Source organism: Marmota flaviventris, chromosome 5, assembly GCF_047511675.1.
Source record: "Marmota flaviventris isolate mMarFla1 chromosome 5, mMarFla1.hap1, whole genome shotgun sequence".
NCBI lineage: Eukaryota > Metazoa > Chordata > Mammalia > Rodentia > Sciuridae > Marmota > Marmota flaviventris.
Genome location: NC_092502.1, coordinates 88982722 through 89007134, shown reverse-complemented (window position 1 = coordinate 89007134; position 24413 = coordinate 88982722). Strand labels below are relative to the sequence as shown.

Below are 24413 nucleotides of genomic sequence, written 5' to 3'. Positions count from 1 at the left end.
GAGAAAATTATACATTGGCTGAGATGTCTTGCGTTCCGGAAATCTGGGGTGGGGGGTGTATTCTTGGACTCAGACCTTGAACAATCCATCAGGTTCCTGCCCACGGCAAATCTGTCCAGTCAAGTCTTAAAATAGGAGTTTTAAAATGGCCACATCAACATAACTGTTACTATAGCCACAGAAACATGCAGCTATGATTACTGAATTTAATGAATAACAATGTAAGTAATACAGAATGATCATACCACAAAAGCAGCTAGACTCCTTGGGGGTGAATCCCAGTCAAAGCAACTATTAACGTAGTATGCAGCATTCACCAGCACCATGACACAGCGTTTCGTTCTGATAAAGTTTCTTAGTAGCAGCTGTAAGGAAAATGAAAAAATTATTAGAATCTGCAAGATGAAAAAATGATCAAATAAATGGCAAAATTCTTCAAGTTTATTATGACTTAAAAAGGATTCAGGGAGTTAATAAAGCCATAAGAACATACTAAGCAATTTGGCTCACAAGTTTAAGAGAAAAATGTATTTCTGGAGAAAATGGAAAAAACTGACCTGTAAGAGCAAGTTCTTAGCTAAATATATTTGAAAAAACAATACTATCATGTAGGTTGGATTTCTTTTTTCACAAGAAAAAAAAATTCTAACAAATTTAAAAATTGCTATTTACTGAATAATTATTAATTTTTAAGCTCTTAAATCTTATTGTGATTTTAAGATTCATTAAATGTCTTAACTTCAACATATTTCAAAGTGAATTGAATACTTTGGAATGTTTTTATTTCGTCTTAGAGAAAAACCTGTCAAGTATTGCTTATTATAGAAAACAAAATATTTTCACCTTTTAAATAAGATTTCTTCCTTTTTTACTAACATGTTCTCTACTAACGAATCTCTCTCCTACCTTAAATGTAACCTATATTTTCTCATTTCTTATTTTGCATACTTTTGGAGATCAGGAAAAATATTATAGTAATTAAGTGTGCCATAAAATATTTAATTTGAATGGTATATGAGAGTTGATATAATTTAAATTTAAAACTATAGCATGATTTCAACAGTGAAAAAAAATAGTGTACATGCTATATAATGGTTCAAACAATTACGTACAAGTATCTTAACAGTTAGAACAATCATATGTCTGCAGGTTAATATTTTGCTACTCCAAATATACTTAAGTACTGCTCTGATGTTTTAAAGAAGTAGCTATGTAAAGTTCACTGAGGCTGTACAGCTAAAAGTATATGTGTGTAAATACAGATGCAAGTATGTGCATAACAATTTTAACACGTTGCTAAAACTGCAATTCCATTTAGGCAAAACGAAGAGTCTCCCTATTTATTTCACCTTCCTTTAAGAACATATTTTATTATTTTTATCTATGTAGAGAAATGTAGTCTGAATTCCTGTTTAGATAGATATTGCATTTGTAGCACATACACTATATTTAAATATCCAAAGATCTCACTGTTTTGGGTAGATTTCTTAGATTAAAAATAAAATGATTTCAGGTTTCTAATGGCATGGAAAATTATCAAATATTTCAAGGTGCTAATAAGTTCAGTAAATTTTAAAGCCATAATAAGTGCAGTTTATTTTTTGCTCTGTGATTAGGTGTAGCATTTTTGTTAAAAGGGGTAGTTTAGTAGCACTTTTTAAAAACTTTATATCAAACCAAATTTAAAATTATAATTGATAGGTATCGAGCTTAATTTAAAAGTCTTTCATGATAGAAAAGTGCGATTTCCTGGATTTCTATTTTCTTAGCTAAAAATGGCAATGCAAGTTCAGTTCTGAAAGATTGTAGTTAAAAATCTAATTAACAGGAAGGTTCCTCTTAAAAGATGGAGCCCCCTCGCTGGATTAGAGGGAAAAGCTTTATTCGGCTCACTTTACACACACCTGCATCATACCTGTGGGTGGTCTGCACACACATTTGAACCTCAGCTTTTGGCATTCTCATTTGTACACTCCATAGCAATCAAATTGTATGTTATGTTTGAAAAGATCATTCTTTTGCTAAAACATGACTACATATCCATTATATGCAGCACCTACAGTATCCCTTGTTCTTTCTGACCACCCCCATCCAATGTATTAGTTTGGTATTGTCCTGGTTTGATCTTTTAAAGAAAGGAAGGAAGAGAGAGAAAGAAAGAAAAAAGCGAGCCATTTTCAATAAGTAGATGACCAAAAATTCCATCATCTTCCCCCCTCCATACCTCCAAAATTTATTTGAATTTACTTAGATGTTTTACAGATATAATCAGGTCTTCCCGGAGGGATTAATCTTTCCTTGCTTTTTACCTGTTTAGAGAGTCTGTTTTCCTCTTCAATGTACTTCTGTTCTTTGGGTATTAATGTTCGTAAGCTGGCTTTCACCTATACATCAACATATGTGTCTGTTATGGATTAATATATTACAAATGTTTACAAGTTTTTCACGCAGTTCAATTTTCAATAATTTTTCAAGTTTCAAAGTCCTGGCTGCTGTGCTCATAAAATATAAATGTATACAGTTGCACATGCATGCACTTCCTTTTCTTAGGCAGGCAGGCAGCGGTCAGAGCACAACCACAGCAGCAGTCGCCAACTATAACAGAAAGTGTGGGTGTGCCAGGCAGTGGCAGAAGCGTATTCTCCAGGATACATCAAGGTTTAGAGAAAATGAGGAATGACAGAAATTCTCTACAAATCAGGAACAAAAGCTTTCATGAAACTGAACTCTTTAGCAGTACAAAAAAGCCAAAGTTAAGACTTACAGCATTAAAAATCACATCTATTTCAAGATAGATGACCCCCTTTGTTGGCCCTGTCAGCTGCTTGTTTTTCAAGACGTAGGCTTTCTGTTCACCATTTTGAATCTGCGGGAAAAGGACATGACAGCCGTCTGTCTCGCGGTCTCCACTGAATACACTCCCTCAGTGACCTTTGACCCCCAGCTGCTGAAACTGACAGAGAACCCAAAACAACTGTGGCAATTCTGACAAGTACCTGTTCATTACCAGGATCAAGTCTGTCAGGAAAAATTAACTATCATGGGATTCAACATGGCCGTGAATTGAGTATGTTAAAATTTTTAGTGTTCTTATTACAGACCTTGGTTGAGAAATGACAGACATAGAGCTGAGGTTTTTTTTTTTCCTTGAGCAAAAGCAACACAGAACAGTGTGTCAGGTGAATAAAACTTACAGACAGCAATGGTATAGCAACTTTGCCCAGAAAGTCAGCACTTCGATCCCGATCTTCATCATAAACTGTCACTTCAAGAACGGAATGAATATCTTTAATGTTGCTGCATAATAAATATATGTAAAAAATAAAAAAGATTTCATTAGTGGGAAACAAGAACTAAAATGGTTTTGAAATTTCAGATAGCTCCAGCTGATTTTGTATGTGTATATTTTTATGTGTGTTATTTGCATATACACATACAGGGCAGCTTGGTATCTGACAGAATTTCCCATAGTGCACCCTAGTTGACTACAGTGATGGTTCTATTATCTAAATCTTTGAAGAACACTGTAATTTCAAGTTATAATTTTTAAAAATGAAAAATAATTTCCCATCTGCATGGGCAAAGAATAAAGTTAATGAAAAAAATCAATAAGTGAACCTGCTGTTTTTTAGATTTTTTTCTTTTCATTTTAACAATAAATCATATTTTCCCACAACCCCCACATAAAACACCATAAGGTTTGATATCAGCAAGAGTCACCATTTATTTTTTATAACTATTATTTTTTATAATAATAGAACGTGTCTTTTTTGTTTACAGCTCTCACCAAAACATTGACTCAGTTTCTGTTATGTTCTTAGTGGGAAAAAAAAAATGAACAAACACAGAAAGCAGAATGGTGAATATGTAACATTTATAGCAATTGTACCACCCTGGAATTTAGAAATTAAGTGATGTTCCATTATGTTCTAAAGACAACATATGTTAACAAATGACTGTGTGAGTTCTTCATATTCTTGTTTCTAGAAAAATAAATGCAAATTGTTGATAGCATTTATTCTTGGATCAAACTGTTTGCCTAGAAAACATGAATTAAGAGGAAAAAAAAAGAATATTCATTACTGAAAAACTGCAACCACATGTGAGAAGAGGCTTTATCAAGGCACAATCAATTAATGGCTTTGATAATAATCAAACCTATTCATTTAATTATGCATTCCAGAGAAAAACACTCTCCACAACCTTCTTAGGAGTGCAAGTCTCCTGACTAGGCTTTCATCTTTTATAAAAATGTGGAATTCCTTAAAAATAAATTGGTCAGATAATTAAAGCTGATTAGTTACGGGCTCTTAAGGAAAGGCATTATAAGGAATTAATGAAGAATTTAGCACTTTTTCATGTACAAAATAAAACTGTGTTAGAAAACTTTATGTAGTACTTCTGTTTGGAGAGTTTTCTTTTGTTTAGAGTTCATTTCTAAAGCTCAATTTAAAAAAAAAAAAACTTAGGAAATACTATAGTGTAACATCGGCAGCTTTTACAGTGCATGATTGAAAAGATTTCCAAACTTTTTAAAACAAAAGGAAAATTAACTCAAAGGGTGTTTTGGTATCTAGGACAATACTTAATATTCTTATTGTGCTAAAATGAAACAAACCAAAACTAAAGCATCTGCCGAATTCGTGACCAGATTGTTTGCTGATTTCAGCAATGGAACAAATAGAGCTTTGTCCTCCTTGGTGTCAATGTGATTGGGAAGAATTTCAATAGAAAGTATAAAAGGAAGAAGCAGTATGGCGATTCTGTTGATGAGAGCAAAACCCTTAGTGAAGTCATATGAAAAACACAGTCGTATAAAGAACTCAGTTTAAAAGATGTCTGTGAAAACAGAACAAAACAAAAAATGGCATACTTCTTTCCCCAGGTCTCAATTCTCAGGAAGGTAGTCATGAAATTTCCAGTTGTTAGCAAAGACAGGTCAGATACATTGAGTTGTGAATTAGCAAATAATAGACAGACACACACACACACACACACAGAAGTATATTTCATACAGTTCTGAAATGAGCTCAAGGTAATGGTTACTTACAATGTGAAGACTTTGTTCCACTCAGGATTGAGATTTTTGTAGACGGTATGTGTTAGCAGTCTATCATTGTTCAGTTCTACTACACAAAATGGGTCACTTTTACCTACAAGATATTTGGGGTGGACATTTTTAGTATAAATCGCACCCATCATTTACAATGTCATGTTCATGACCATGTTTATTTTCCAAAAGTTTTATAGTAAACAAAAAGTCAAGTAAAATTTTAAAAATAAAACAACCCATCAAAATAGAGTTAGACATACTAGATGATGTTAGCAATCATAATGATTCACAGCAATTTAGAACCTGGAAAAGTGAAAAAGACCAAATTATATAGCTTAAATTTCAATTTGCATTTGTTTTACAAAAATAATACTATAATGAGAGAGAATGTGATGCATGTCCATCCCTAAATCAGTTGTTATTTAATTCTATAAAGATCATTTGAAATGTTCATCTCCTTCAATCTTATGCATATATTTTTCAACTCATCTGATTGACTAGTAACTTGTAACTAAATTTCTAAACAAGTTTATTTTGAGAAAACTGCTATTATTGCAGAATTACAACATTTTAATCTAAGGCTGAGTTACTTTCTCCTGAGATATCTATGGAATCATAAGAAGTAAATTAGAACCTCTTAGGCAGAAAAAAATTCTGCCATTTGAAACTTACATCAACAACCAATCTGCATGTTAAGAACAGTATTTTTTCTGTTTGCCGAAAGTAAAGGATTCTATCTATCATCTATTTACAGCGACTTTGCTCTGCCAGTCAAATCTCATCCTTTCTGCAATTATGTTTTGTGATGTTCTCAATATTTTTGTAAGGTCATGTCCCGTGTTATAAGAACCCATAAAGTCAGAGGCTCTACGGGAGCAGCATTAATGATATTAGTGCAGCATGTAATTTGTTTGATACCTTATACAAATGACAATGAAATCAATATTTAGACAAAGCTGTCCAGAGGTCATATCTTTTAAACTACAATATTGATTTAGACTACATAAGAGGTTAATGTGCATATTATTAACTTTAATGGTAAAGAATAATTGTTTTAAATGCATTGTGAATTGTACTCAGAGTAGTTTACACTTGTGCGAAAGCTTAAATATCATTGAAGATTTTCAATTAAATTTTAATGAGAAGAAATGTATCAGCTACCAGTGACAAATAAGCTATGTATGTATGTATTCCCATACAGCAGTGTTATTCACTTTGTATAGTGTAGTTCTTAAAATGAACTGCACAAACTTTGACTCACTTTTAATTTATTATTTCTATATTTTAAAAAAAGATTCAATATGTGTGTATAAGTTCAGTGGGCTCATATATCCTGGGATAATTGCATGGTTTAACATTTTGGTAGTCTTCTCAATTTGGAGTCTTGGGAATAATTTTCAGTAAAGAACAGGGAACTGGAAGTCTTCAAGGTCTGGTGAAGATTTCACTTCTGGCTTAGCATCTGTATTGTTTCCCCCACCCCCACCCCACCACTTCTTCATTGTTCTTGCCTTTACCTACCTATACCACCCTCACTTCCAGCTCACACATACGCTATGGAAGATAGTGTTTAAAAAAGAATATTTTCTTCATTAAAACATATTGCAACCTGTTTTATTTGGTACATCATCCCATAGAATTCTTGTACAAGCATGAAAAGGCAGGCTCAAATAGTTCTGGAAATATACTTAACTGTAAAGGTCTAGGCAAAATCTTCCTAATTAACCATCATCCCATGGTAGTTAGTAGGCCACATACATAGGAAAAGCCATGCTATTTTGATTCTAGATTCATATATTTAACCACCAATATTTACTGCTTACCAAGTACCAGACAGTTTTCTATGCATCAGAGCTTTAGCAGTATATAAAACAATTGTTAAAAATGCCTGTCCCCGTGGAGTTTACATGGAAGAAGAAGGCAATGACTAATTTTAGTTTTTTTAGGTGATAAATATTATGGAGAAAAATAATGATGAAAGGTGACGGGGAGTGCTGGTTTAGACATAAATTTTTCAAAAGGGCCACAAGAAAGGTATCTCTGAGAAAGTGACATTCAGGCAAAGCAATAAAGGAGGTGAAAGAATGAGTCGGGTTAGCCAGAGAAACAGATCTTGGAAAGGCCAAAGAAGTGGCTATCCCTGGCATTTCCAGGAATATCCAGGAGCCAGTGTGGTTGGAGGAATGGATGAGGTGGTGGGTAGGTGACAGAGAGGTAGGAGGAGAGTGGCAGGCCTTTGAAAGGACTTGGATTTCACTCCAACTGAGAGAAAATGCTGTTGGGGGGATTTGAGTTGAGGATTGATATGATCTGATGGCTGTTATTTGAGAATAAGGTAGCAGCAGGGCACAGGAGGAGGTAGGGAGAAAGTCAGGAGTCTATTGAGATAATTTAGTGGTAGAAAGTGGTTGGATTCTGGACATATTTTGAAGATATTGTCAACAGGATTTGCAGATGTCAATATTGAACAATCTAAAATGCCCTAAAGATGGAAAACAATTCATTGAGCGCCGCTAAGCCAGTACTTTTTCTTTTCTATCTTCTCTTTCTTTTTAAGAATAAAAAGCATTCAACAAGATTCTCAGACTGGATAATTCTAGAATCTGACAGAGGAAAATTTAGGTAAGAAGAGAGCAGGAATTTTATGTTTCTTTTGTATTCATCTTTTATTTCTAAAAAGTTATCTTTTTGCAGTGTAAGTTAATGGATGCCAACATGAAGTGTTTACACACAGTTGCTTTTCACTAATTTAGAGAGTATCCTTCCACTGTGTGATCAAGGGCAATTAAAAATTAGCAGCAATTTCAACTGTAAATATTAGATTCTGTAAACTTACCATTAAAAAGCATACACTTTAGTTTTATTTTAAAGAAGTGGCTACACATAGTTAATGTGCTTATCTGGCTTGCTAAATACTATTCTAAATGACTGGCTTTTCAGTTTCTAAATTTTGCAGTCTTGATTATCTGCCACTTAAAAAAAAACAATTTAGAGAAATGCCAGTGATGGACCTAACCATTAATTATCTCTTAATTATTCTTTCCTTTTATCTTTTTATCTTTTTATCATTCCATTTAGACTCTGTGTTACACTGCTCTGCTTGCTGAGAGTACTGAGTTGTGGGATTGACTATGGGATGCAATGTTGAAGTCCCTAAAGTGTACTTTTTCTGCAAAGATCCAGGGAGTGATACAAAACAGTGCCCTGAAATGTTTTTGTTCAAAATCATACGGTCAGGAATGATTTTGGAGGAATGAAGGCAACATCCAAAGTTAAAGTGTATTTTGTTTCTGATCATTTTTGGCTATTGAAAGAGCCTACATGTATGAGAACATAGTACTGATCTTCCTCTCATTTTTGTTGTAATGTTACAGTAGATATATGGGTGCCATCAGGCTCTCGTAATCCCTATCCCTTTGGATATAAAGCACCCAATCCTCTTCTAGCAATGCAAGAAACTGGAGGATTTGGTTTGGATGGAAGATAGAAATTTCAGCAGTGCTGGATGGTTGGAACTGTGGAGTTGTTTACTTTAACCATCATGACAGCTAGAAGAGAATCTTAGCCTTCCTTGAGAAAATGGCAATTTTCCATGTTAACAATTTTCTAGAGAGTAATACTAGTGCTTTTTTGATGGTTCATTACTTACTGAGTTTCTGCTCTGCTCACCCTAGAACTACAAGTATGATTAAGACATAGGCAATCTCTCAAGGCACATACAATTTAGTAGACATGAAAGACATGTAAATACACAATTATAATTTAGGGTTGTAAGTGCTATAATAAAGGTAAGTGAAGAGTTCAAAGGGAGCAATGAGAAAGAAACATGTCATCTGTAACTTCAGGATGGGAAAGGGAAAAGGAAGTAGAGACTGTCCCAGAGGATATGACCCTGTGATCCACGGTGAATATACATCTCTATTACTGGCATTTTTAGAAAAGAAGGACAACCACATAAAAAGTGGACTTTAATGTTTTATTATCAGGAGTATTTAGTTGAAATCTCTTTTGATAAGGTCTCTATAACAAAAAACCTAGATATGTGTAACATAACCACTATAAAATATTTAAAACTTTTGTTAGTATTGAGGTATTTCTAGTTAAATACTAGAGGCTACTTTTTTTTCCTATGGATTTCTAGTAAGAAAAAAAAAAGAAAATTTCAACTTATACTATGAAGCAGATTCTATCTCATAAAGCTGAGTCTATAATAGATTTTAAAGCATAAGAAGGCTTTTGTTGAAAAAGCATTCCTATGAGAATAAAAACAAACATCAGAGTTGACTCTAGTGGGCATCTATTCTGGCAACCTTCAAAACAGCACCGAGGATTAAACAGGGTGCACTCACTGACTGGCTACTTCTCTCTCACTGTTGACCCTTGTTCTTTGAGGTTTCAACACTGACACGTATATAAAAACACTATGGAAAAGTCTGCACTGCTTCTACTCACTTGCTAACTGCTTTATGGCAAGTGGATGACTTCAGGTTGTTCAAACTATTGGTTTGGGCATTAAAGTCACTCAAAGAATACTGAGTTTACATTCTTGCTCACAGAATAGAGAGTTAATCTTGATCCATCAGTGGTGGACTTTACTGGGTCATTTTGCTGCTGATAACTGGGGCCATTTGCTGGATGTGATGTGCTATAAAATTATGGGGGTGGTAAGGAACCCAGTGATCACCTCTTTGTTGCTATGTCTCTGTAAACACAGAGGCTTTCAGTGGTATGGAAGGCAATTTGTGCCCACGGGGGCCTTTTATTTTGGGCCTACCTTGCACAAATTAAGCTCTTTGGTTTAATTTCTTTGGTTTCCACAGTTTGAAGTGAGTCTATTTTAATCTTTTTATAAAATTATAATTGAGGTTGCCATCTGTCCTTTCTGCAAACTGAAATTTCAATCATGGCATATAACAATGTTAGAGTTGAGGGAATCCCATAGGGTCCATTGGAACAAAAAGCAATGTGTGTTGAAGACATCTTCCAATCCTCCTCTTACCACTGGAGAAAGAACTCTGACCTTAGTCGTTTTCATTGACTGACCTAAACACATTTTCAACATCTGATTGGTGGAATCACATTAACTGACATGCTTCACTAGGTCCCTACTGGGTCTGATTCTGGGACTTAGTAATAACAAAAGTGAAAATAATAAGGCTTATTTTTTTTTCCTCACTAAGTCATAAAGCAGGTTTCATTGTGGCAAGAAAATTGACACTCTAAAGTCACAGCTCTACTATATCTTTTTTCATATTGAAAATTTTATAATGTCCTCTTTCTTATCCTGAAACAAAAAAAACTGACCATTATATGATTTTAAAATTTAATATAATGCCTGAATTCTATTATAAAGGAAGACTAAATAGAAAGCTGTTTACGATAAAATCATACATTTATTTGTTAAACAAATATTTAGTGAGTGCCTATTATGTGCCAGGCCATATGAACAAAAAAGAGAAAGGTTTTCCCTTTCTTAGAATTTACTTTAGAAGGGAGGAGAGATGGAGAATAAATACTGAACCTAATAAGTAGACTGGATTATATGCTAGAGAGCAATGCATGTTAATGGAAAAGAAACAAAGAGTAGGATAATAAGTTTGAAGGGTTTGGGGAAGGTCAGAATATAGATTTAATTGCGTGGTTAGAGTAGGTCTTATTGAGAAGATAAGGGCTGGGTAAAAAACTGAAGGGGGTGAAGTAGTAGCCAAGTGAATATGTGTAGACAAGTGATCCAGAAAGAGGAAAAAGCCTAGACCAAAAGCTGGTGTGCTCAGGGCCTTAGATACTGGGGCATGGTGAGCAATGGGAGATTGGTACAAGACGTCAGAGAAGTGATGGAACCAGACCATGAAGTACCTGCAATGCCAACTGTGCAAACCATGTATAGCAGCTATTCACAAGGACTGATTAAACAATAGTGTTTCAGGAGGAAATCTAGATAATTATGAAACCCATAATTAATTAACCCATAAATATCTATTAATATAGTTTTGAATGTAAGGCATGTGGCAATTTTCATTATGTAAGACTGATGCTTTTTTTTTTTTAATTTCTTAGGTAGATGGACATAATTCCTTCCTTCCTTCCTTCCTTCCTTCCTTCCTTCTTTCCTTCCTTCCTTCCTTCCTCCTTCTCCTCCCTCACTCCCTCCTCTCTCTCTCTCTCCACCCCCACTCCTTTCTGCTTATGTGGTACTGAGGATGGAACCCAGTGCCTCACACACGCTAGGAAGTGATCTACCACTGGGCTATACCCCAATCCTATCTGATGCTTTTAAAGGCATTCCATGTCCCCAACCCCCAGATACCAAATACCACCGGTGCTCTACAATCATTATGGCAAATAAAATTCTCTCAAAAGTCTCTTAAACACTAAGAGGCAACACTGTCTTCTCCCTAGGTGAGCATCATTGCCTGACTGCAAGTGTGTACACATTTTGTCTTAGGAACACATACAAATTACTGAAGATATCAAAGAGTTTTATTTATGTGTGACAATATCTATTAAAATTTAGCATTTTAGGAATTATAAAACACTTAAAACTTGTTAATTCGCTAAAAATTACAATAATAAGTTGATGTCATGGTAACATGGGAATGATCAAACATTAGATAGCCTTTCAAAAACGTCATTGTACACTCATGAGAGTGAAAAATGCAAATAATATCTTGATTTTGACTTTCCAAAAAATGTCTTGGGGAATTCCCAGAGGTTTCTGGACTTCTGAATAAACACTAAGAGCAATGAAAACAGATAAAGCCCAACATAAATATGGGGTTATTTCACTTGGAATCTAGAACTAGATGCAAAATAATATTTGTAGAATTCTGTGTAACTAGATGCATTCTTGATCCCTAAAATTTAGCCATCTTGATACATGCTGGGGAACTTGAAATTCATGATAGAAGAATGGGAAGTGAAATGAGACTGATGAGAAAATAGAAAAGAAAGAAGAGGAAGACTAAAGGATCTATTAAATAAGGAAAATCCATGAGAAAAATATGCCTGAGCTTATCAGAGCTTAGACAAATTATGGTAAAAACATAAAAATCTTCACTTTCAATTCATTTTAAAACAAAAAAAAATATATAAGAGATTTGTTGTAAGCTTAGACAAAAAAGTTGTTTGGTCTAAAATGATTATAAAAAGAGTATAAGCTCTCTTGTTTTTGCAAGCTTTCCTAGAAACTTTAGGACCTATAGTATTTAATTAGACTTTCTTGCAGAAAAACATGAGGCTGCAAATTAACTCTCATAAAAGTAGACTAATTAACTGCAGAGATCTTTTGCAATAAAACGAAATCTTTTAGACTTAAAAAATTAGGTATTATTAGGTTTTTAAGTTTTATATATATACTTAATTAATCAAAGGTAATGCAATTGAAAAATGTCATCTGTCAAGTCTTTGCCTTTGGAATGATGTCTTTGTCTTTTAATTTCTCTTCTACAAAATAACTCTCTCAGGAATCTGTTGCTCATCTTGGCACCTACTGCAGTGTCTCATAATCTGAAGGCTTGTGGGGAAGCCTGAAGGCCAGTTTGAAAAACCCTTCTAGGACTTGACTCTCTACTTCAAACAGGTGGTCACTGAATGAAGTTCTGCTTTAACAGTTCCAGTGATGGAGAACTCATCTCCTCTACGGGAATAGTCTGATCTATTTTTTGGCAATTATAAATTCTGGAAAGGTTTTCATTATTTGAATATAAAATTACGTAACTGTGACTTTTGTCTATTCTTTGATTTCCCTTATATAGTAATTTTAAAATCTAAATAAAATGTTGGGTGTAAAGTGAGGGGGCAGCACCCGTCAGACAGTGTGTAATCAATGTTTGTTACCTGCCCTTTTATGCTGGGTACTGCAGATGGCTTTGAGTACCCCTTCTAACTACCTTCTAGGTCTCTTCCTGAACTATTGAGGCCATGAAGCCCAAAGTGACATTTCCAGAGTCCCTTGCAGCTAGGGATACAGTATATCCCCTTTTGGTTAAATTTCCTAGTAATTTGGATCCAAACCTTGGTCATTACTTCCATTGCCAGCTCCTATAATTACCCTTTCTCATGACAGATCTTTGGATAATTGGCAAGAAATTATATTCCCCCAATGTTTTCCTTTCTGCAACACAAGACAGTTGGTAGCTTTAGAGGAAAGATCTGGATCAGCATGCCTACTCTGCATTTTATGAGTTGGTGTGTTGGGGTGTGTGTGTATGCATGCTTGGGTACTGACTGGACAAGTTATTTAATCTACACCTCATTTTTTCAAATGTATAAAGTGGGCATAGTATTTATTCACATTGTTGTGAGATTGGTTGTGATTATCTTTATACCGAGCTCAGGGTTAGATCTGTCATGTGACAAGGGCTCAATAAATTTTAATTGCTATTATTATTGTTATTATTTTCATTATACTCAAGGTATTCTCAATTGACTTGGTTCTAAAACAGTAGACATTCCAGTTGAAAATATATTCTGGTTAGTCTTTCTTTAAAGGGCAGTTTTTTATATCTGGATTCCTACCCTTGCACTATTGTCTTAAAAGTCTAAAATAAAGAATTATTCTAAATATTTCATTTTACTCATTGTAACAAATTGATGTATATATAATTCACTCTCATAAACCTTAAACTCAACTCAAAACCTAAAGCCGTCTCCAATATTTTCTACTCTTTTCTCTTTTTTTTTTTCTAAGAGGGAGAGGGAGGGAGGGAGGGAGGGAGAGAGAGAGAGAGAGAGAGAGAGAGAGAGAGAGAGAGAGAGAGAGAGAGAGAATTTTTAATATTTATTTTTTAGTTTTCGGCGAACACAACATCTTTGTTTGTATGTGATGTTGAGGATCAAACTCGGGCCCCACGCATGCCAGGCGAGCGCGCTACGCTTGAGCCACATCACGAGCCCTAATATTTTCTACTCTTAAAGCAAGTCATCTTGTTTTTTACCCATGTAAGTCTTGAGATTCATACTTTTCAACATTTGTCTTATTGAATAAAGCTAATTTAGGCTGATGTAATATATATATATATATGTATAGTCTAATAGTTTATATTCGTAATATATCATATCCATCTGTAATGTATGTTATTTACATATTATTACATGGTTGTTCATATATAGTTAATAATATATTATATTAATGTGTGTTATAGATGTATATAAATATAAAATACTGATACATAAACACAATATGTCTTAGTCTCATATAAAATAATTTACTAGCCCTCCGAGTATGTTTCATAAGAAAGAAGTCAATTATCTCTTCAAAGCCATTAATAAATACAGTAAACAATTTATACCAAGGACAGAGTCCTGTATCCTTCTATTCAGCATCCCCACTGACATCACTCCTTTAATCATTCTTTAGACTTACTGTTCAGTCATTTATGATTCTAACTATACTGTTATATATCCCTGTAATAAGATTTTTTTAAATACTTTTTAAATGCAGATCTCTGTTTGCATCAGAATTTCCCTGATCCAATGTTCAAGGAAATACGTTGCTTATTCACACAACTATATTGTAATATAATGAAATAAAAAGAATAGTTTTTAAAAAATGATTGTAGCATCTCGAAGCATTTCTTTAAGCACTGAGTGAAATCCTGGAGCTAGCCCCTTCAAGCCAAATCAGCAATTCTCTATTTCTTTACTCAAAGGATCATTTTGTAATCTTAGTTCCACAGAACCCAATTAATTATTTTATAGTATTTCTCTTTCCCTCATTTCCCATTGATAGTAGGACCACCACTTTCTCAGCCCATAGTCCTTCACCTCTAGAGCATATCAAACCCAATTATTAATCTCTTTTGTCATCCCACCTATTCTTCCAGAGCAGTATCTTCTAACCATGTGACCTGCATATGAATGACACATGATTTCTGTAATTCCCTTTAAAACACTGGTTCAGACTCAGACCTTACCATCCCTTGTGCTAAATTATAATTTCATTCTCATTTTCACAAATATTTGATATCGACTATTTGGTTTAGAAGATTACTTTTGCATTTCTATAACTAGAATATGATTAGCTTTTAAAATGCAATTACTAAAAGGAGGAAACTTTTATTTCTATGTAAGTTATAGTGACATAAAAGAAGAGCAATAAGTTTGCTCTTTGTGATTTTTTGGTTTAGTCTCATTCTTAAGAAAGAGATTTATAGAGCATTAATACATGTATCATGCATGTATGTATATATAATATTATTTTCTAAACGAGATATATTGTGATAAGAGTGTCAGGTTTTATATATTTTTGATGCATTATTAATGGGATAAAATGTCTTCTCAGAGTGTATAGGCTGCTTAAAAACCTTCTACCGTGTAATTATTAAAAAGCAAATGGGGAAAACATTGGCTTATATAATGGAAATAAAACATATTTTTTTGCTTGGGAAATTTTCCATATTTTGTGTTAACACTTAGGATTTTTGTTTCAAGTAATATAATTTCAAGATATTAAGATAACAAAGTTAAAAAATTAAGAGTATCTGCACATATCTTGCTTTTATTTGGTAATTTTTTTTATCCTTGATAATTCACAAATATGAGGACTCATGCTATTTTTCACATAGTCCATTCAGTAAAGGACATATATTTTCTCTTCTTCCAACACGGGTTTTAAATAAGGATCATAAAATGTAAGGCTAGATCTATCAGACACCATCATATTATTAAATATGATAATGACAATTGAAGGATCATGTTATTAAAAATTCAATCTGCTATAATCCTATAAGAGAAGCACTTAGCTACTACTTTCAATAGAGCAATTGTATTCTGCAGGCCACTTGAAGCAACAATTGCATATATTTTATGCGATTTGCTAGAGGAACACACAAAAAGTTATTTTTTTTAAAGTACAATATCTTGTCTATGTTATATGTATGTGCTTGGTATTTCTCCAACTTTATATAAAACTTTCCAAGAGCAGACTTGCCTTTTTTCTGTACAGCTGCCTTTTCATTTTCTTTCTCTGAATAGACCCATAATGTTCAGGGAAAATACCAAGAATAATAAATCCCAATCTCTGTATAAAATATACCTTCATGACACACTCAAGCTGGAAATCACAGGAACCAATAAAATGCAGGCAGCCTACTGATAATGAGGTCAGAAATACAAATAAATTTACTTTTAATGAAGACTGGAGGCACAGTAATCAAAGTGTTAAAATTCATTTCATGCATATCTCATTTGCTTCTTAGCTGATATTTACCACGCAATTCTGTGAGAAAGTAGAGGCCTAAGATGCTCCAGATAAATGGCTCAATTAATTGTACAGAGGTAGACCTCTTTGAGCTGAGCCAGAGCTGTGAGCTCTTTATTAAAAGCACTATTCTGTAGCCCCTAACCTTGTTCCTTGACTCCTCTCTGGTTTCCAATTTAAACAAGTCCCCATGCGGCCCGCTCTAAAGGGCTTTGTCTCCCTGTCATTGTTAAGAGAGCTGAGGCATCCTGGAAGTGTGAAATCAGACCTCATGAGTTGAACGGTTCCCCAGGGAACGCCGGACTGCGCAGAAGGTCAAAGTCATGGGCCGGACCATCTAAAAGTGTCTGATCGCCGGTCTGTGACACAGCAAGTTGGGGGTGGGGGCTAGACTGAAGAGGACTGAAATTGAACACGTCTTAATTAAAGCCCACAGACAGCAAAACAAAATGTTTTCCAGGCAGCCTGTCAAATGGGGCTTAAATTTAGCTCTGCTAATGAATCTGAGCTGCTAACTGTTATTTCTTAAGATAATAAGACTCTCACGAAAGCTGATAAAAAAAAAAAAAAAAAAAAACTGTAGCATGTCTTTTTCTGCTGTTTTGTTACTTAAATATTTTCCAACAATGAAGACAGTTTTCCAAAAGGAAAACATGGGGAAAGTCTATGCAAATAAAGGGGTAGTAAACATCTCTCTTAATAACTAGTAGGTTTCCAGACAACAGGGTTGGTGTGTTGCAAGTCTTTGTGTATAGCCTTGTTTTAGTGGGGGGGAAAAAAACCCTCTCATTTAATGGGACAATTTCAGTGACAGATTCTACTAATTGTAAAATTCTTTCTCTCTCTCTCACTTTTTCTTTTCCTTTTCCTCTATTGTTTCCTGGAAGAGATGGTGCATTAATTTGAGAGATCAATTCACCTGGTGTGGAAAGTTTTATATTATTGTACCTTTTAGTACAGTGAAAAGGTAGGGCATCTTTTGACCGGTTTCACAGTTCTCCCATATTACTGCTCCTGAAACTGAGTCTCCCTGGGGAGGCTATGTATGACCTCTTCCTTAGGAGCTCAAACACACACACACACACACACACACACACACACACACACTCACACGCACAAAACCCAGGGGGAAATGAAGGGGAGGGGCTGAGGAGAAGAACTCTTTTCTCTTTCTTCTCTTAGAACTTGAAAGAACCAATAGGCTAGGTCTAAATACTCTGCAAAGAAAGCCTCACTCAATTTAGAAGACTTGAAATGTTCAGTTGAAAGCAGAAATTAGGCCCTGCTCAAGGAAAAGAATAATTAGAAGCTAGAAAAGACAAATTACAACATGAACCGTTTCCCAGTACCCCCCCACCCCCATTCCTTTTTCCCTCATTGTCCTTTCTATTCTCACAATCCATCCAGTTCTAAGGAACATGTGATTTAGTGGAGAGAATCTTCCTCAGTGAACACAGGGCCAGACAGTCTCTAGGTTTTTTGCTTTGATAGTGCAGAAAGACATTAACCTTTTCGCTGGTTAGTTGAAAGGTAAGTAAGTTGTACTGAGCAGTATTTCTCTGTTATTCCAACTTTTTCCCTCACGAAGAATTTAGCAGACCAACTTTTCAAACCCGAGTGCCACTTTCTCAGGCTGTGAAAGGCTGCCCACAATTTGACTGAAATTTCAATCCACTCTTGTGCCCTGCTCAATGCATGTGTATGTGTGGGAGTTGTAAATTGAGGCCTTAACCACCAGAGTTAATCTCTTTTTAAAATCTGTATTAACCTTAATGATTTGAAGTGCACTGTCCAACACTGGGCTATTGAGACGGAAGAAAAAACTACCCTCGACTATCAACAGTTTATTAGGGGCTTAACTGAAGTGACCTACTGTAGTAGTGTTCAGCTGAACAAGGCTATAGGCTTTTTGTGGAAAGGGAAAGAATTGAGGGTTTCATTAAAAAGTAATTTGTGCTTTATACTCACTCATTCAAAGAGAGTCTCAATTGCTCTTTATTCACACAGAGTTAATACAGTATCACAATGTTTCTCAATGAATGTGTTGTAACAAAAGAAAAATTTTACATTTTGAAAGGGAAAAATTCTTTGTGACTTCAGTAAGATTGATGGCTACTTAAAAGATTACAGAATCTCTCACATTAAATGATGGAATATGAAAATTAATTTTTTTTGCTTAAACAATGAAAGTTTAACTTTATGTCCAGATCATTGAAAATATTTTAAAAATTGGGCAAAATTGGTCAAATATAAGTTTGTCTTGTTGGAATGGTCTAGAAAAAAAGTGCTCTGAAGCCAAATATCTTATAATAATACCTTCATTTGTACTGAGTCAGAAAATATTCTTGGCTTAACTCGGAAAATTATCCGTGATTTAAAATCTCCCCTCTCCATCTAAACACTTATAAATGGATACTTATTTGAAGATTTGAAGACAGCACTATTCATTCAATTCCCTCTTTTCAAACTATTAGTTAATATTGTATAGAGCTTGACTATTATTAACCATTGAGATGTACATCACATCTTTAAAGTTCTTCTTTGAATAAGAGATAAAACTACAGAGCTTACTTGTACATCAAATTAACTGACAAATGGGGCCATCAGGATACACACACACATACACACACACATATACACAGTCTTTTCAGAAGAAAAGATTATTTTTAATATTGGTGGTGCATTCAGACATTTCTGACTTAAATACATGGTCCTCAATTTTTTGCCACCATCACAAATGTCATAAACCACAAAAGTTCCAAGAGTGAGCAAGGTCAAAGACTGAATTATCCTTTTGCCCCTGAATAGTTCAACATCTCTCTTGTTCAATTCAGAGCCCATTAGATTATAAGGTCACCACGGAATGAGAATCATTAGATTTATATCCCTAAAACTGGAGGAAAAAAATGGGGACTTTGTTATTTAGTATTCCCCAAATTAATGTTCATTTTATCAAATCAAAATCATGTCTCATTGAATCCCTAGAGGAAAGGCTATTGTTATTCACATCGATTTACATAGAACCATTAGGAAAGAAATATCTCTATTTTTTCCAGCTTTGAAAGAACATGTACTTTAACTTCCATAGTGGCATACAGGCCAACTAGGTTAACATAGTTTGCATATTCATGAAGTTTTAAAATCAAAGACAGCTTCTTTCTAAGAGAAGAAAAACCTACACAATAGTATTCAGCTTCAATAATGGACAGGTAGCTAAGTGTTTGAAGTAAATGGTACTTGAATTTTTCTATAAGAAATTGTTTTCCCAGATTAATCTGATTATAACCATACCTGAAATAAAATTCATAAGAGAGAAAATGAATAAACTTAACATTCACTAATTGTTTAGCACTAGGAGCCAAGTCAGCATACATGCAAACAGATTTCCAAACTATATTTTCTCCCACTGTTTTTAGCTACACCTAGTTTGAAAATTTTTGACAGTTCTTATTTATCTTCTTAGTCACAAATAACCTGATAATTACTTCTTTAGAGAAACTATAAATTCCCAACATTTTTACTTTATCATATAATAAATAGTCACTTGATAATATGCAAGTAGTAAAACTTAAAAATATTGCTCTTTTGGACGAAACATGCTACTTTAGTTTGAAGGCAGTTATCTTTTAATTTTTTCATTTTGTTAAATGAATTACTGAAGGACACAATGATTTGCAGACCCTTGGATGGTAAGAAAAATATACTTCTGTCTTTCAAATAAGTCTGTTACCTTTTGCACGTCATCGTGCTAATCATTCATAATGGTAAGTATAGTTCCACAAATAATAAGTGGGTACTTTCCATAAACCATGAAATTTGTATAAAAAGTGGTCAAGTCAGTCCATCTCAAGATAAATAATTTGATCAATGGAATAAACATCACCCATATCCTTACAAAATTTAGCAATAAATATATAACATGAAAACAGTTATAACAAAATGAGTAAATTTTTAAGAGATAAGACTAAGTTTTTCTTTCTTTCTTTCTTATTTATTTATTTTTTGGGACAGGGGAGAACTTGGGACTGAACCCAAGGTACTCTACTACTGAGGTACAGTCCCAGTCCTCCCCCCTTTGTTTTTTTAAACATGGTCTCACTAAGTGGCCAAGGTTGGGCTTGATCTTGCAATCCTCCTTCCTCAGTCTCCCAGGTAGTTGGTAGGCATATGCCACCACGTTTTGGCAAGCCTATGCCATGGTTAAACACTTCAAACAATCCTGATGTTTAGTTTAGATCCAGAATGATCTATGGATATGTTAAGAAATTTGGACAACTAGGAGATTGAAGGGGCAACACAAATATTCAAGAGTCCATAGTAATTATTAAGCACTACTCATCTAAACTTCTTAGAGACCTGTGCAACAGATTTCATGCATGTGTACATTACAAGTATTTGGTTATGGGGAAGGTGATATTCTCTGAGAGAAGATAATTCAGCATTACTTCAATATACTAAAATGACAATATCTGGAAAATTATTTATAATACATTGGTTAAACTATGGGGAGGGCAACAATTCAAAAGTTATTTTGCTTTTATTGTTTATTTTTAATATATTACCCTGTCTTTAAAAAACAGAATTAGTATAAAAATTAGAAGTATAAAAATCATGGGGTTGGGGGGCTGGGAATATAGCTCAGTTGGTAGAGTGCTTGCCTTGCGTGCACAAGGCCCTGGGTTCGATCCCCACCACCAAAAGAAAAAAAAAATCATGAGGTTGGAAAATCTTTGTTAAGATCAACCCTGAATTTTTATATTTAAATTAGTTACTTTGACAATCCACTCAGGTAAAATGAAGAGTTGGAATATTCAGTGGTGTAGCTCTTGGATACTGTCCCACATGTGCCATAGGAGAATTACATCCTTTCTTACCTGTGACATCAGCAGCCATCAAACCTTCTGCTCTGATGACTTTCACTTGGAGAAATCCCACATCTTTTAGGTTGTGGAATATCCTCAACGGGCTCTGAAAGACCCCAAGATTGTTATTAGAAAAGAAAACTCCTAAGGAGTCTCAAAGAGTGTGCTAAGAAAATAACTAAGTTTTGTGGATATCCTGGGATATTCCCCAGAGTGTCAAAAGTTCATTTGTCTTTCTCCAATACAAATTACCCTTTCATCATCATGAATGTACATACACTCACAATTATGTAGCTAATTATTGCTCTATAAGTAGATTTTCTGAGAGAATAAAAAATCACATTTATTCCCCATAAGTAATTATCAGTAAATGGTAAAAAACAAATTATAGAAAAAATATGTCTACTTTCTTTTCTTCTCTCAATGCCCTCCATCAAAACACTCCAAGAAATCTTTCATCTGTAGAGATGATGGTTTGAAGACTAAGGATTCCTAATAGTAGTGAATCTTTAAGTTGTTGGTCATATAACACATGGGGCACAAGCAAAATGTCAACACTAAATTAATTAATTTTTCTATTAATTTCTTCTTGGTATCTTTTAGAAACTGCATGTACTAGATTAAAGATAAATTAAAGACTGTTTACTAATGTTTAATTCAAAAGACAGTGTAGTTCTATAAGTCTTTTAGGGAGAAGGCATGATATTTTAAACTAAATAAAATTGATGACTTGAAAATTAATTCAAAAGGAGTAATTTTTTCTTAAACCTATAGTTTTACTTGGTAGCATACGTATGGAAATTTTGATAGAAGAATCAAATGATAACAGTTATTTTGCTTCCTAAGGTCATAATTGTGATTTTTAATAAGCACAGTACTTGCAGAAATTAAAAGCAGGAAACCAACACAACAATTCAGAAGTCTAATTAATGGGCACAAATAGTCTGAGAATAAAATGAAACTCTAGACACCGAAATGCATTTGTTGATTTACACTTCATAGCGTTTTTCCTATGGCGAGGTCAGCTTTTCTACTCAGCATCAAAGGCACTTCTTTATCATCATCTTTAAAATGTTTCATGACCAGGGAGCATAACACACTTTTGCATAATAAAGTTATCTATTAAAATGTTGCTAGAGTAAAAAGCATCCCCATTATTGTATTACCAATGTGAGAATACTGACAAGCCCAAAGCTTCCTGTGATATGAACTTTATCAGTCCCCTATGACTAGTCATTGTTTACACTAAAGATATGCCCTTGGTACCCTGAGAGGAGGAAATACAGATCTATCTGTAATCTCATAGCCTAACTTTTTAAAAACGATGTTAGCACAAGGATTAACTCTTAATCTTTTATTGTCTTTAAACAGTTGTTTATCACCAAAAATCTGTTTAAAATAGCCAGATGACACAGTTTAGTAAAAAGGTACTTCTCTTTCCATTTAAATTCTCATAAATTAAGGGTTTTAACAGTGGGGGTTTTAGACAGCAGTATTGTAATTCCAAGGTTTGTAGGCACGTTGTGCTCCTACAGTAACAATCAAGTTTGGGAAGCTTTTTATCTGAGAAGTTAACTAATGCAATAAACCAGACAAATCCCCTACCCTAATGATGGTTTGATAGTTTTATCAAAAGATTCCAGTACTTATAATTTTTCAGAAGCAATTTTAACCAAGTTTCATCATGACTAAAACAAATATCATCAGTCCCCATGTCTGAGAACCATTTCATTCTGGTAATCTCATTCCACAGACACCCTGTCTTCTGATGCTTCTTCAGCTCTGATGTTCTGCTTCCCATTTGGAGGGGTAATTATTGTTTGATGGTTTCATTTTTCCAAGTCAGCTGACGCCCAGTAACTTATTGCAAATTTCAACTGTTTTAGGCCACTGATGCGAATATTATTATAATAAGAACTCAAAAAAGCAAATAAATACATCAGTTTAAAAATATTACTTTAAGTAATACTTCATCAAGAGATATTTCTGTCTTGTTATTTATAGTTATTTTAGAAGGCCTCAAAACATAGATGGCTTCTGAAGCCAGAAATTTCCATAGCAGAGGAATCTATGATTTGCTGTGAATCCTTTCAGCCCTCAATAGATGGGAAAAGATTGAAATGCTCTGGAGAGGAGTCCTCTTTATTTTTTTAATGAAAGGCTGTATAATATATTTTCTCTATGGCTGCAGCAGCTGTCAGGGAGAGCATCTCAGTTCAGCTCTATTACGGGAGAGGCAATACCCCAGCCTATGGCATCGAGATGCTCTGAGGGGCCAGAGCTGATTGACAGCTTGTCACCGTGACGTCTTATTCCATCTCTGTTATGGAGAAAATTAATGTCACACCACCAGCCTTATGACTCGCTGTCATCTTAGAACCGCTCACCTTTTATCAATGCTCTAAATAACATTTCAAGCCCATCGTCTCACGGTGGACAATCCGGTCAAGGGACATTAAATCAGATGACTGTGAAATGTCATAATAAAAATGGAATGCTAACAACTTCTTCTCTAAACTAGCTCCTCTGGTTTTTAAACTGTGACAAGGGGGAGCAAGGGTTCAGCATACCCGTTCTGAGAAGGTCATACAATCACTCTTGGTCTACTACCCATTACTACCCGCCCCCTATTGACCTTCCCTCCCTCCCTCCCCCACAAAAGAAGAAAAAAAAAGAAAAATGGAATTAGCCATCTTTTCAGAATGGGGTGATCAAATAATGGCTCACATAGGAATGTCTGTTTAATTTGTGAGACTTCAATGTTTAGCAATGAACAGCTAAACAACAGCAAAGGAGAGATTTTTCAAGGGCTGTTTCGTATGAGAGTCGGGAAGTTCATTTACTTTTCTGCACACAACCAATGCCAAATCAAATACTTAAGTTTAACCTTAACTTTTAAAAACATACATGTCCTTACAAGAAAACATAAATAATTCTCCAACATGTAACATCCTTTATATGTTTCTCCAAAACAAGGGATATTTTAGACATGATACAGCATCCATTCATTTCAAAATACATATAATAAAAAAGAAACACACCACAGCCCTAAAATATAGCTCTTTGTCCCTGTATTGCTATGAGCAATTATAACACATGTGCTATACTGATAGTGTAGTTTCTTAGCAAGTAAGTCTCTAGAGGGAGGTATAGGCCTGTGCCTGAAGTTCAAGGCTATGAAAAAGTACATTAAAATATGATTCACTTTTTAATATATTCAGCAGAATATAAGCTGAAAACTCACTGGAACATCCAAATAATATTTTAAAATTTACTGAAATAAGTAGGGGTTGAAAGA

The 24413-nt window shown here is 34.4% G+C and overlaps 1 protein-coding gene across 2 annotated transcripts in view; it reads right to left on the bottom strand.

The window, feature by feature from the left end:
* Positions 1-24413, bottom strand: part of Mctp1 (multiple C2 and transmembrane domain containing 1) — a 531756-nt gene that overhangs the window by 151591 nt on the left and 355752 nt on the right. For both annotated transcript variants that reach the window (XM_071612401.1, XM_071612402.1), the window contains 6 exons: positions 21128-21221; positions 5051-5153; positions 3195-3297; positions 2765-2866; positions 2310-2384; positions 246-365 (listed from right to left, as the gene is read on the bottom strand). In XM_071612401.1, the coding sequence (XP_071468502.1) occupies positions 246-365; positions 2310-2384; positions 2765-2866; positions 3195-3297; positions 5051-5153; positions 21128-21221 (597 nt within the window). The remainder of the gene's footprint in view (positions 1-245; positions 366-2309; positions 2385-2764; positions 2867-3194; positions 3298-5050; positions 5154-21127; positions 21222-24413) is intronic.